General features: G+C 55.7%; 1 protein-coding gene across 2 annotated transcripts; it reads left to right on the top strand.

The window, feature by feature from the left end:
• The first annotated feature begins 411 nt into the window (after positions 1-411).
• SCNN1B (sodium channel epithelial 1 subunit beta) lies at positions 412-13,506 on the top strand. Of its 2 annotated transcripts, XM_059861502.1 has the most exons (14): positions 412-485; positions 2,586-2,785; positions 4,815-5,133; positions 6,231-6,630; positions 7,394-7,587; positions 7,825-7,928; positions 8,361-8,524; positions 8,965-9,072; positions 10,753-10,870; positions 11,403-11,478; positions 11,666-11,723; positions 12,136-12,197; positions 12,572-12,647; positions 12,999-13,506. In XM_059861502.1, exons 3-14 carry the CDS (start codon positions 4,823-4,825, stop codon positions 13,362-13,364), a joined length of 2,037 nt encoding a protein of 678 aa, XP_059717485.1. In that variant the 5' UTR covers positions 412-485; positions 2,586-2,785; positions 4,815-4,822; the 3' UTR covers positions 13,365-13,506. The 2 variants fall into 2 exon arrangements, with proteins under 2 accessions (XP_059717485.1, XP_059717486.1); XM_059861503.1 differs by lacking the exon at positions 2,586-2,785 and having other exon boundaries at positions 425-485.
• Positions 13,507-13,720: the final 214 nt, after the last annotated feature.

Raw genomic sequence — 13,720 nt, 5'->3', positions numbered from 1 at the left:
AGGGTGGGCAGGCCCTGGCACAGGTGCCCAGAGCAGCTGTGGCTGCCCCTGGATCCCTGGCAGTGCCCCAGGCCAGGCTGGATGGGGCTGGGAGCACCTGGGACAGTGGGAGGTGTCCCTGCCATGGCAGGGGTGGCACTGGGGGGGTTTTAAGGTCTCTTCCACCCAAGCCATGCCAGCATTCCATGTTTCTAAGGTCCCTTCCCAACCAAGTAATTCTGTGACTCCGTGAGGTTTGTGCCACTGATCCCAGGCTGCGTCTGACGCCACGGGAGTAGGAGCGGCAGAATCAGGCGCCGTTCCCTGGGATGTGCTCGGGGGAGATCAAAGCCGCGTTCCAAGGAACCGGGACCAGCCTGGGAGCGCTGCCGGCACAGGAGGGCGGGCCCAGCCGTGCCGCCGGGGCGGGCCGGGGCGGGCCGGGCAGGCGGCGGGGCCGGTGCCGGTGTCGGCGGGGAGCGCTGCCGGAGCCGCACGGGCGGCAGGTACGGGGCACCGGGCACCGGGGGGGCCGGGAGAGGGTGTGCGGGGCGGGTGCTGGCCGGTGCCTTCGGCCCGAGGATGCCCGGGCATCTCTCAGCGCCCTCGGGCATCCCCGGGCAGCGTCTCGGGCCGAAGGGACCGGCTCGACGGGACTGGCCGTGGTGTCTTTTACACTGCTACACACCTGAGGTCACCCGGTCTCTGCCTGGTTTTGCAGCAGCGGGGCAGGTTTTCGTGCTGGGCAGGGATTTGGGGTGTACCCGGCGTGCAGCAAGGGGCAGTAATTCGGATTAACCTTTATTTACACAGGGGTTTCCTTTAATCTCTCTGCTAAAAGAGAATGGGAGCAAACCACGTCTTGGTGGAGTAGTTCAGTGTTGGGTTTGGTATTGGAAATGTGCCATCTCCCCCAGGATGGTGCTCCCAGAGACGCAGAGTGTGCCTGCAGCATCCCAGGGGATGCAGTTGCTGGTGTTGGGGGTTTGCTGCACTTACTGTCCAGGATTCCCACCGCTCCTTGCCCAAGCAGCAAAGTGAACTCAGCAATGTGACCTTCCTGGCACATGAGGAGCATGGCTTGTGATTGTCCCGAGAGAGAGGGACATCATGGGAACCATGGGATCATGGATTGGGTTGAGTTGGAAGGGACCTCCAAGTCCACCTCATTTCACCCCCTGCCCTGGGTAGGACACCTTCCACTACCTCAGGCAGCTCCAAGCCCTGGGCACCCTGTGCCAGGGCCTCCCCACCCTCCCAGGGAAGGATTTCTTTCCAATATGCCATCCATCCCTGCCTTCTGGTAGTGGGAAGCTATTCCCCCTTGTCACTCCAGGCCTTGTCCCCAGTCCCTCTCCAGCTCTCCTGGAGCCCCTTCAGGCCCTGGAAGGGCTCTGAGCTCTGCCTGGAGCCTTCCCTTCTCGAGCCTCAGCAGTCCCATCCCGGCTGCAGAGCAGAGGGCAGCTCAGGGTTCGGCGGGGCAGCCGGAGCAGAGTGCCTGGCACACGGCACAGAGGCAGGGCAGTGCTATCTGAGCTCCAGACTGTAAATACTCCTGAGTGCTGCACGCCTGCCCCTTGGGCTGGAGACCCGGAGGCGCCTGCGTGGGCTGGAGCTGGCACTGTGTGCCCTGGCCACTGTCCCTGCACAGCACCAGCAGCACAGGGCATCTGCTGGGAGCTCTGACCCACCTTGAGACAGGCTTTCATTGCTCACTGACACGTGGCTGCTCCACTTTTCAAACTGCCAACCTGTAAACCTGTGAGGTAATCAAAGAAATCCCTCTAATTTGCAGAAATACCACTAGAGAGTAGAGATGTCTCATTTAGGAAAACTAGGCTTGTCCCTCAGGGTTCAGGGGAGATGGCAGATGAGCAGCTGGTCATCAGAGAGGAGTGACTGGTGTGTCCCAGGAGAGAAAGTGCTGAGCAATCACAGTGTCATCAGGCTGTAGTGTCAGCGTGGTTTTGCTGCCCATATCTGACCCTGGAGCTTCCAGGAGTGGGGCAAGTTTTGCTCATGACTTTATTTCCTTCAAGTGGCAATTGCCCTAGGAAAACCCCAGAGGAGATTCAGCAGAGTCAACAGGATCATTTCGTAATGTGGGAGTCTGATGTCACTGTGAGGTGGAGGAGTTTCACCCAGGGTGATGCTGGGATGAGGCAGGGCTGGATCAGCTGCTGGAGACAGGGAGGACACGTCCACAGCGCAGAGAAACCCCACTGGAACCAGGAGCAGGTTTCTCTTAGGATGGCTTTGGTCATCACAGGGATGCAGGTGCTGCCAGGAGAGGGGCCGTGGCACCCTGTGGTCACACACGGGGTCTCACAGCCTTGGGGTCAGCTCAGATGACCCTGCTGTGACCAGAGCAGCCCGGAGCAGAGCAGGGATGTAAAGCAGTGCTGGCTTCCCAGAGCCACCTGCAAAGGGTTCAGAGCCACTGTCTATCGAGGGGGTGACCCCTCTGTGCCCCAGCCCTGCTCAGCTCCCACTCCATCTCTGCTCCTCTTCCTCCCTCCGGAGCAGCTGTGGGAAGGGGATGCAGTTGTCTGTGCACGGATGGAGAGTGGGTCCTTACACCCCTCATTTATCACCTCTCTGCTCAGGTGCAGCCCGCTGATGGGGCAGAGCAGGACCCACCCCAGGCTGGCACCAAACCTGGCACCAACCCTGCCCTGAGCAGCTCTGGCTGAGCTCTGAGCACTGTGCCAGGGAGGAGCCCCCAAAGCAGGGCCTTGGGGCTCACCTGGGGCACCTTCCAGCTGTCAGCAAGGAAGGAGCCTGTTTGGCAACACTGGAAATAAAGGTAGGAAGAAAACTTAGAATGAGAATATACATTGCAAGAAAGTCATCCAGGCATATTCAAATTCAGCTTTTGCTTCTTGCCGTTTCTTTTATCCCATATAAAAAGGAATTACTTCTCCCAGAACTGGCAGGTTGATGAGTGACCCACAGAGACCAGCACACAAGTGGGGTCTCCCTGTGGCAGGAGCCAGTGGTTGGTGACAGCAGGGACAGCTGAGGCACGCAGCTGGCCAGCAGCAGCCAGGCAGGGGCTGGAAACTGCAATCTAATCTAAATCTATTATTGTATTTCTTAAAAGGCAGAAAATATTTCCTGGTCTGCCTCGCTGGGTGCCCAGCTGTAAAGGAGCTCTGAGGACTGGGTTCTGTGAAGCCAAGGCTGACCTTGCTGGGCAGGGCTGGGGCAGCACGGCCCCGGGGCTCACATCCCCTACAGCCTGGGCACCTCGGCACGGAGGTCACTGCCCCCTCTCTGCTGGTATCTGCCCAAAACCCAGCCAGGCTCTGGGGTAAGGGGTGCTCCCTCCATGAGCAAACCACCCCCAGGCAATGGCAGGAGGAGCCTCTGTGGCACAAGGTCCTGGAGGATGGGATGGTGAGGTTGGGAGTCCAGGGGGTACAAGTCCCAGGACACGAGTTCCTTGGAGAACAAAATATTTGTCTATAGAAGTACAGCCTGCCCTCGGATCTTAGAGGAAGCAGCTGGGGTTTGTTCTTCCCAAAGTCCTCTCCCACAGAGGATCACCTACATCTAACATCACAGGTAATAGGCATGCAGTGAAAACCATCACCTCTCTTTGTGTCATGGAGCGAGACTTCAAAATATGTTGGGTTTATACTGTTACCAAACTCTCTGTGTGCTACTCAGGAGAACTTGCAGATCTGGCCAGCAGATCAAGGAATCAGTATCACCTTTTTTAGTTTTGAAAAGTATGAAGAACCCACCTCCTTTCACTCCCCAGGGCCCATGCACACCTTTGCTGCCTTCTTTGCTCACCTGCAAGTAATGCTGTGTCACTCTCATTCCTGCCCTGCCGAGTGCTGCTCCTTGGTGAACTATTGCTGCATTATTCCGGCACTCTTCCTCCCAGGATGGGGCCTAGTCCCAGCATTAATCTTTAACTCTGCTCTCCTGCAGCTTAAATCTGACAAATGTTCTGAGTGGCTGCCTCAGGTTCTTTTTGAAATCCTGCCTCGGGATGGTAAGATTTAGTAACACAGATTCTAACCTTAAAATAGCAGCACAAAATGTTCTATTTACTCACAAAATGAATGCCAAGTATGCAGCATCCCTCACCAGAGCAGAGGAGTGGGGGGGCCATGCTGATAATATCTGACAGACAAAGGAATTTGGTGGAGAAAACCAATCTGGTTTCCCTCCTCCAGCAGGCAGCAGCCCTGGAAAGCATTCCTGGTCCTGGGAAAGGTGCTGTTGCTTCCAGCTCCTCTTCTGTCCCGCTGAAAGCTGGATGTGCTCTAATACTTCTTACTTTAAAGGAAAATTGTCTCAGGCTCCATGTGGGGTTGAACCTGAACGCTGTGAGCCTGAGCTCTCCCCAAGCCAGCTCCTGCGTGTACTGCTTGGTCCATCTAGTGTTGGCTGAGGCTGGGACAGCATTCCAGCTGTATCAGAGTGCACACAGCATTCCCACTCCCTGAGCAGCACCTGGGCAGGCATTGCCACACTGCAGGCCCTGGCCAGGCTCGGGAGTCAGCAGGCACGGCCACGTCCCGCAGGTCGCGGTCACTCAGCTCTGGTGGGGCCAGCAAGAACCCAAAATGTGACAAAGCATTCGCCACCTTTGGAGCTGCCAATCCCAAAGCTCTCCTGTCCTCCCAGGAGGCTGGGTGCCATGCTGCTGCCATGGCATGACCCTGCAGAACGTCTGAGTTTTTCCTGGGTTACAGACCACGGCCGTGCCATCGCAGTGACTGTCCCACTCCAGCTGTGCTGACCGTGCCGGGGCACCTGGTGTGGCACAGCCCCTGCTCCTCCTGGAGCTGGTTTGATGTCTTTTCTCCTGCTTGCAGGCAGCAGCATGAACCTGAAGAAGTACCTGGTGCGGGCGCTGCATCGCCTGCAGAAGGGCCCTGGTTACACCTACAAGGAGCTGCTGGTCTGGTACTGCGACAACACCAACACCCACGGCCCCAAGCGCATCATCAAGGAGGGGCCAAAGAAGAAATTAATCTGGTTCTTCCTAACGCTGCTCTTTGCATCCCTGGTGTTCTGGCAGTGGGGCATCCTCATCAACACCTACCTCTCCTACAATGTCACCTCATCTCTCTCCATTGGCTTCAAGACCATGAAGTTCCCCGCAGTCACCATCTGCAACGCCAACCCCTTCAAGTAAGATTTTCTTCTCCCAGTTTCCCCGTGTGTGCCCTAACCCCTCAGAAACACTGCCAGTGTGAGGTACTGAGAACCTGCTCCTATCTGAGACATCACGTTAGGAGCACCAGTGGAGTCACCAGGTGTTCCTAAAAACAAATAAAGAACAATATGAAGGTGAATGGCCCCGGGCCAGAGGAGGGTTCATCTGCCTGCAAGTTTTCCCGGGCTTCACAGAATCCCAGAACAGTTTGGGTTGGGAAGGGACCTTTAAGTTCATCTCATTTCACCCCCTGCCCTGGGCAGGGACACCTTCCACGATCCCAGGGTGCTCAAAGTTCTGTCCAGCCTGGCCTGGGACATTTCTAGGGATGCAGGGACAGCCACAGCTTCTCTGGGCACCTGTGCCAGGGCCTGCCCACCCTCATGGGGAAAAGTTTCTTCCTAACACACTTTCTGCACCATATCAGTCAATCCAATGAAGGTTTTTACCTCCCTGCAAACTTTCCTCAGCTCGTAAAAGAGCAAATCCATCTCACCTTTCCCAGCCTTTCCATCTTTTCCCACAATTTCTTTCCTTCCCCTTCCTTGCTGTGAGCATTCTTCTCATTGCTCATACTCCAGTCACTGAGAGCTGGTCCCACAGTCCTACCTGCCAGGAGCCACAGAGACAGAAGTGAATTGTGATTTCAAAGGAGTCGCTGATTTTCATTAGAGTTGCTTTAAATCTATCATTTTAAATCCATGCAATAGTGTAGCCCAAGGCAAGACGCTGTCAGCCAACACAAGAATTGCTTAGGGGTAGTTTTTCCTCCACTTGCTAGAGATGTTTTGTGTAAACTGTAGTGAATTACTGAACTAGAACCAATGTGGCCCAGCACTGGTGTGTTCAGCCCTGCAGCACTCCCTGTTTATCCTCCCACTGCCCTTCTGCCCGGCTGCAGCCTGCTGGGACACCAGTGTCCAAGCTGGCTGTGCTGTGCAGGGAAGCTCCCCTTGTCCTGCAGTGAATTTAGGCAGCACTCCGAGGTGCCCAGAAGGGTCCGAGCCAGCGGCGTGGCAGGTGAGCATGTCCCCACACCATGGCACTGCTGCTCCCACTCCCTGTCCCACAGGTACTCAGAGGTGAAGCCCCTGCTGAAGGAGCTGGACAAGCTCATTGAGGCAGCCCTGGAGAGGATCCTGCAGCCCACGCCAGGCAACAGCAGTGACAATGAGTCCCTGGCACTCAACCTGGAGCTCTGGAACCAGATCCCCCTGGTCCTGATCGACGAGCACGACAAAGACAATCCCGTCATCCTGGACATCTTTGAGACCAGCCAGACTGCTGTGGACAACGAAACTGCCATGGACAGCAGGGCCAATGTGAGCAGTGACCCTGCTGGGGGCCACCAGCTCTATGGGGGCAATGAAACCATGGACAACGAAACCACTGAGGGGAACCAAACCACTGCTACACCTGCCCCAGCCAACACCACGTCTGAAGAGAAGAAGTACAAGCTGGCAGTGAAGCTGGTGAGATGAGAGGGGTCCCACAGTGGCAGCAGGCAGAGATGAGGCATGGGTGCCTCGGCAAGGATGCAGCGGGGAGATCTGTGTCTCCTCCCCACCAGCCCTCACCAGCCTCATGGCCACTCTGCCCTGGGGCTCTGCTCTGGCTGTGCCAGGTCTGGGGACTGCCCGTGCCCAGACCCTGGTGCAGGCTGAGCCCAGGACTGAGCCAGGGCAGGGGTGGTCCCTGCAGGCTCCCAGGCACCTCCACTCCTTCCTTGGGTCAGGCACCCAGAATGCCTGGGAGAGGCTGAGGCTGCTGCCCCATCCCTTTCCTGCTGCAGTCTGCAGTGCAGAGGCACAAGGTGGTCCTGGAACCCCTCACCCCTGCTCCCATGGAGGCTCCCAGGACAGTGCCTGGGCAGACCTCAGAGGCTGGGGAAACTCCAGCCTTAAAGAATTGGTCCAAAATTGACATTTTCTGTTAACTTGTGGGGTCAGCCTGGAGATAATGTATAACCTGCCCAGCAGGGAAATGTCCCTGGGGAAGGACCCTGTAATGACAGCCAGCTGAGTGTGACAGCCAGCTCAGAGTGACAGCCAGCTCAGAGTGACAGCCAGCTCAGTGACAGCCAGCTCAGTGACAGCTGGCCTGTGACCCCATCAGGCTGAACCTCTCAGTCTCTGGAGCTGCAGGCAGGGCTGGCATCCAGACGAGCACATGGGGAGGGGTCCCCCAGGGCCCTGCTGTCCTCCCAGGCTCAGGCTGCCTGCTCTGTGTCCCCAGTGCAGCCACCAGGGTCCTGAGAACTGCACCTACAGGAACTTCAGCAGCGCGGCGCAGGCGGTGACCGAGTGGTACATCCTGCAGTCCACCTCCATCCTCTCCAAGGTCCCGCTGCACGAGAGGATCAGGATGGGCTACCAGGCAGAGGACATGATCCTGGCCTGTCTCTACGGGGCTGAACCCTGCAACTACAAGTAGGTGCACACGAGCTCCCTGCTCCTTTCCGTCCCTGCAGGAACGAACAGCACGCGGGTTCCTTTCTCTTTTTAAGGTATATATCGGCTGCTAATGAGATTGCTGCTGATTCTCAGCTCTAACAGCACTTCCCAGTGTTGGGAAGCACAGCTGCTGAGCTGGGCCCACCTTCTGCTTTATGTCACACCCCTTTAGTCCTCCCGAGAGTCACAGTTTTCTGTGTATGATTCCTCCAGGAACTTCACCCAAATCTACCACCCAGACCATGGTAACTGCTACATCTTCAACTGGGGCATGGATGAAGAGGCTCTGAATTCTTCCAACCCCGGGGCCGAGTTTGGTAAGGGAGCACTCTGTGGAGGAGGGGGCTGGAGGGGCAGGCCTGAGGGCTCTGTCTCTTGGTGCCCATTTCTGTCCCTCAGGACAGAATTATGATTCCTCTGTCACTGGAGCACTGCTAGAGGGAACAGAGGCTTTCCAGAAAGGGATGAGCCCCAAATGGAAAATGTGCCACACAGAAAAAAGTGACTACAGACATGTAGCAGAAGGGCATCCTCTGGATATTTGAGATATCTGAGGCAACACCTGACTGTTCCCAGCTATTGCAGTTCCGGGCATTCACCACCAGAAGTGTTCCTCCCCAGGTCAGGCTGCCGTGGCAGCCAGACCCTGGCTCTTCCCAAGGAACAGGGAGAAGAAAATAGACTCCCTTCCTTCCCCAAGCCTCACCTTCCCACAATTCCTGTTGTGAGTGTTTTGTCTGGTGTCCCAGGGCTGAAGCTGATTCTGGACATCAGCCAGCAGGACTACATTCCCTACCTGTCCTCTGCTGCTGGGGCCAGGCTCATGCTGCACCAGCAGAAGAGCTTCCCCTTCCTCAAGGATCAGGGCATCTACGCCATGGCTGGGACAGAAACCTCCATTGGAGTGCTGGTGGTATGTGTGGCATTCCTTGGGAGCAGATTGTCTGAGAATAATGTTATCTGATGGGCCCAAAACCAAGTTTGCTTTAAGTCTTGGCTGAACTGGCTCAAACCAAAGGAGACAAGGTACACACCTGTCAGGGGCTGGAGCGCTTTATGGAGGATTTTATGTAACTGTCCTGGCAAAGTGCTTGATTGAGGCCGGGATTCTGGGCTCAGGTGATGGTGGTCCCTTTCTGCAGCATGTCAGAAGGTGCTTTGCCAGCCCCTGAGCAGCCTCGCCTGCCTGGATGCACCCAGGGAAGGGGCTGCAGCCTCCTCAGCTCTGCCACCGCTGACTCTCAGCTTTAGCAAAGCCGGTGGGGAGCACAGAACTACAGAGCCTCTGGAAAATGGGCACAGGGACCTGTGGAGGAGCGATAAGCACGGTCAGGTGTCTGGGTTTCCTTCCAGGACGAGCTGGAGCGGATGGGTTATCCCTACAGCGACTGCACTGTCAACGGCTCCGACGTCCCCGTCCGAAACCTCTACAGCCAGTACAACACCTCCTACTCCATACAGGTAAAACACCCTGTAAATCAAACACCCTTTAGGAAAAATCATCAAAGCACTTAGATCTTTGCCTATCCTGCACGGTACTGGGGAATCATAAAATCGTTCAAGATAATCTAATCCAAGTATCAGCACAGCACCAGCACTGATAAACCATGTCCTCAAGTGCCAAATGACATGGTTTTTGAACACTTCCAGGGAATGTGACTTCACCACTGCCCTGGGCAGCCTGTTCAAATGCTTTACAACCCTTTCCATGAAAAAATTTTCCTCATATCTGATCTAAGCCCCACATGGTTCTGTAGGAACGGTCACTGAGGCTCTGGGAAACTTCTGCTGAGACAATGTCAAAGTCTTCTCAGGAACCTGTGTTTTGTGTACACAGGTGATATTTACCCCTGACAGGAGATGAGTACAAAGGAGAGAGTCTCCCTCTGAACACTCCTGAGATCTTTAACTTTTTTCTCTTTGGGGGAATTAAGTAATTTTTCACCCTGAAAATGCAGCTGGTTTGTACAGGAAGGGAAATAGCCCTTTGCTTCTTCATCACTCTGAAAATTGGATGAGAAAGTTGAGTGTCAGTAACCCTCGCATCTGTAGAATATTAGAGGGCCAACATTAAGCAGAGGTTAATTTGTAACAGGCTGTGCTGGAGAGAGAAGCAGCTCTTGAGGGTGCGATGTGATAATAAGGGAAGCACCCAAAACCATTTGGGGTGATTCAGAGATGCACCCGGAGATCAGGAGGGCTTTGGGCTGGCAGTGGTTTTGTAGTTCTACCTTTATATAATATAATAACAACTGGGCCACTTTAGCCAGCTTTTGAAGATGCTTGTATAAGGTTTAAGCAAACACTTGGGAGGATTGCATTATTCCCTGGAAGTGCAAACGCTGACGGAGTTCTGTGCCCACAGAACGCCACTTCAGAGCCCTCTCAGCAAAACCAGGCTCTTCCATCACTGCCTGGCTGCTCTGCACTCTGTGGACCTTTCCTATCACACAGAAATTCTCTGCTTGTCCTACCCACAACTGTTAAATTTAATTATCTTCTCCCAGACTTTGCTATTGCTTTGTGCTGCCTCATGCAGGATCCCACTGCAGTCTCAGGTGATGAACTTCATGCCTCACCAAGCTAATGGCAGTGCTGCAGCTGGAGCTGCAGCCACAATCCTCCCCAGAAGAGCAGCACCTACACTGAGATCATTCATATGTCTGCTCTTGATGTTGAAGGATTTGGAAATTCATGGCCCTTAAGTGTAAAACCAGCCCTTTGTCAGTGTTGTGTAAAGCTGGAGAGCACAGCCCTGTCTGTGGTGGAAGAGAACATTAGTATTCCCTTTTGGAAGCTTGAGTGTTACTTCTGTGAAGCCCTAAAATAATTGAGAAATGAGCAGTTTCTTGTGTGAGTGGGAGCGGGTGCTGAGCTCCCCCATTGCCCACGAGGTCTCACGAGTGGCCTTAGGAGCTCCAGTGCCCAGCAAGGCTGGCAGGGGTTCTGGGCAGGGACAGGCTCTGGCAGCCCCCACTTCCTCTGCACCTTCTTCCCTCTGTGCCTGCAGCCCCAAGATCACCTGTTCAGTGCAGGAGAGGGGTTCCTGGGGGCAAGGGGCTCTGGGAGCCGCTGCCATGCCAGCAGCACGGAGCTCCCCTGGGCTCAGCCCAGCTCTGAGCATCCCCCTTCCCTCCCCAGGCCTGCCTGCGCTCCTGCTTCCAGAACCACATGGTGGAGATCTGTGGCTGTGGGCACTACATGTTCCCTTTGCCTGAAGGGGTGAATTACTGCAATAACGAGGATAACCCAGGCTGGGGTAAGAGCTGGGGGCGTTTCTGGGGCCGGGACCTGCCGCTGTCCCTGCAGCTCCTGCACGGCTGCTCCTTGTGGGACGTGGCCACCTGGGCCAGTGCTGGGGAGAAGGGGCCACATTTGGTCTTGGCTGTGGGAGCCCTTGGGCACCAGAGAGAGAGAACACAGGGTGTCACTCCAGGCCTCTGCACCCAAAAACTTTGGGAGCCCTGGCAGGGGCAACGGAGGGTCCAGTGATCCCCTGGGGTAGCACAGCTCTGTGCTGGCAGAGGCCAGGGCTGTGCCAAAAATACCAGTCCTGGACAAACTGGTTCTATAAGAACTGTCTTCAGAAACTGACAGTTTATTTTTAATTTATTAGTAAATTGCCTGAATGTTTTGCTCAACTTTCTCAAGGAAAGGAAAGTTGAAAGGGAAGATGGCAAATCTGTGCTGAATGGTCATACCTAATATTTATTTTGATAAATGAAACTGATATACCTCAGTAACTGGGTCTTTATCTAAAGAAATAATTTAATTTTGTTGTCACCAAACAGCATATTGCTATTCCTCACTGAGATCCAGCATAAAACAGCGTCAGATCTGCATTGACTCCTGCAAAGAAACATGCAAGTGAGTACCTGAGCCTGATCTGGTTGCTGTGGAGGTAGTGGGATCCTTCACTTTGGCTCACATCAGTCCTGACTTTCCTAAAAGGGCAGCAAACCCTGCAGGGTTGGTTTGCTGTGTGAGAACTGAAGTTCCAGAGACTTCAGGGGAGGGGAAATCTCCACACTAATGCTCTCCCTCTTCGCTCCAGTGACACGCAGTACAAAATGACCATCTCCATGGCGGACTGGCCATCAGAAGCCTCTGAGGTAACCCCATTCCTTGGCTTGTAACACACACTGGTGGCTCCTTTCCCAAGCACATGGACACTGGCTGTTGTCAGAGCTGAGCTCCATGTTTTCCACACGCAGACCAGCAGCAGCACCAGGGCGTGAGGCAGGGAGGGACCCCCAGAGTGGCTCCTCCGTGCCGGGGTTCTGTCCCAGTGCCGGTGTCAGCCCAAGGCTGAGTCCACCTTCCACACCCCGTGCCCACACAGGGCAGGGAAGGAGCACCCACTGCCCTGCTGAGGCAGAGCTGCCCTGCTCAGCCCCACAGCCTCCCCCTCCAGCTGCACTGGGTGCCAGGGCTGCCTGGCACGGGGCACAGCGCCCGCAGGGCTCGTGCTCTTCTGGAACACAGGATGTCTCTACTCTTTCTTAACAGATTTTGTTTTCCTAGGACTGGATTTTCCATATTCTGTCTTATGAAAGGGATATGTCAACAAATGTGACTCTGGACAGGTGAGTGAAAGGAACAACCACTTTATCTTCTCTGCTGAGCCTGTTAACATCAGCCTGACACGAGCCCTGGCGCTGGGCCAGCGCACGCGGGCGCGAATGCGCAGCGAGGACGGGGTTTGCAGCGGGGTTTGGACACACAAAAAGCAGGTCCAAAAGGCACTTCATGCATGTCCTCTGCTCTCCAGAGCTGCAAACTGGGCCAGTCAAACTCAAACATGCAGCAAAGTAAAATCAGCCTTAAGGACAGTTCCAATGTCATAACATTTGTCACCCCATACTGATGTCTTGGTGTCTCTGTCCCACGGTCAGGCTGGAGCAGAGGTGCAGGACATTGACAGCCAGCTCCTCACTGAGGTGGGTTTTGTTCTTTACAGGAATGGGATCATCAAGCTGAACATTTACTTCCAGGAGTACAACTACCGCACCATCTCAGAGTCAGCTGCCACCACGGTGAGTGCCCATCCCAGCCCTTCTGGCAGGGCAGGCACAGGAGCCAGCCAGCTGGGACGGGCAGGGCTCAGTGCCCCGGGGGACAGTCTGTCTCGTCCCTCGAGGCTGCTTTTTGGCACCCCTGCTGAAATGAAGTGGATGAAGCCACCTCTGCCTGGTGGCTCAGAGCCCTCAATTCCTTCCCCCATTCCACCTCCCGTCCCTGCCCCAGCCCTGCAGGGGAGCACCAGCACAGGAGGGGCCCCAGCAGGCAGGTCCCAGGTGCAGGGGCATTGCCCACATCAGCACTGGCACACCGGATGGATCGGGGTGGAGCACATCTGGGGGGCTCACTCCGCTCTCCTCCCACAGATCGTTTGGCTGCTGTCGAGCCTGGGAGGCCAGTTTGGGTTCTGGATGGGGGGCTCGGTGCTGTGCCTCATTGAGTTTGGGGAGATCATCATCGACTCGCTGTGGATCACCGTCATCAACGTGATCAGCTGGTGCAAAGGCCTGAAGCAGCGGCGGGCGCGGGCGCGCTACCCGGACGCGCCGCCGACGGTGTCGGAGCTGGTGGAGGCTCACACCAACCTGGGCTTCCAGCACGAGGCCGTGGGGGCCGTGCCCAGGGCCCAGGCGCTGCCCCCCGAGCCCGGCACGCCCCCGCCCAACTACGACTCCCTGCGTGTGCAGCCCCTGGACACGCTGGGCCCCGACAGCGACGCGGACACCGAGTGACCAGAGGGCCCTGTCAGCCCCCGCCGGGCTGGGCCACTTGTCTATGTGCCCACTCTCAGAGGGAGTTGAAAGCCCAACTGTCCTCTCCTATGACTGATCGCTGGGAGGAAGCTCTGCCTAATAAACCCTGCAATAAACCTCACAGAGTCAGGCTTTGGCTTTAGTGTGTAGGGCTTCTGTACATCAGTATTGCTGTAAAATCGTGGCACTGTTTCTTGTCACCAGGTGGGTGGGAAGCAATTCCCAGTGAGCAGAGCAGGGTGGTGGCAGGGAGAGGACAGGATGTCCTGACAGTGGATGCAAGGCTGTGGCCTGGTGGATCACAGAACCCTAGAAGAGTCTGTGTTGGAAGGGAC

The sequence above is a fragment of the Haemorhous mexicanus genome, chromosome 17 (genome assembly GCF_027477595.1).
Source record: "Haemorhous mexicanus isolate bHaeMex1 chromosome 17, bHaeMex1.pri, whole genome shotgun sequence".
In the NCBI taxonomy this organism is placed as follows: Eukaryota; Metazoa; Chordata; class Aves; order Passeriformes; family Fringillidae; genus Haemorhous; species Haemorhous mexicanus.
Note: the sequence above shows the minus strand (reverse complement) of the source record. Positions and strands in the feature narration are given on the sequence as shown.

Bases quoted from the DNA above. Each gene is read 5' to 3' on its own strand.
- SCNN1B (XM_059861502.1), top strand. From the start codon at position 4,823: ATGAACCTGAAGAAGTACCTGGTGCGGGCGCTGCATCGCCTGCAGAAG. The intron at 6,631-7,393 runs GTGAGATGAGAG...CTGTGTCCCCAG, and splicing joins ACAAGCTGGCAGTGAAGCTG to TGCAGCCACCAGGGTCCTGA. The intron at 10,871-11,402 runs GTAAGAGCTGGG...GTCACCAAACAG, and splicing joins CGAGGATAACCCAGGCTGGG to CATATTGCTATTCCTCACTG.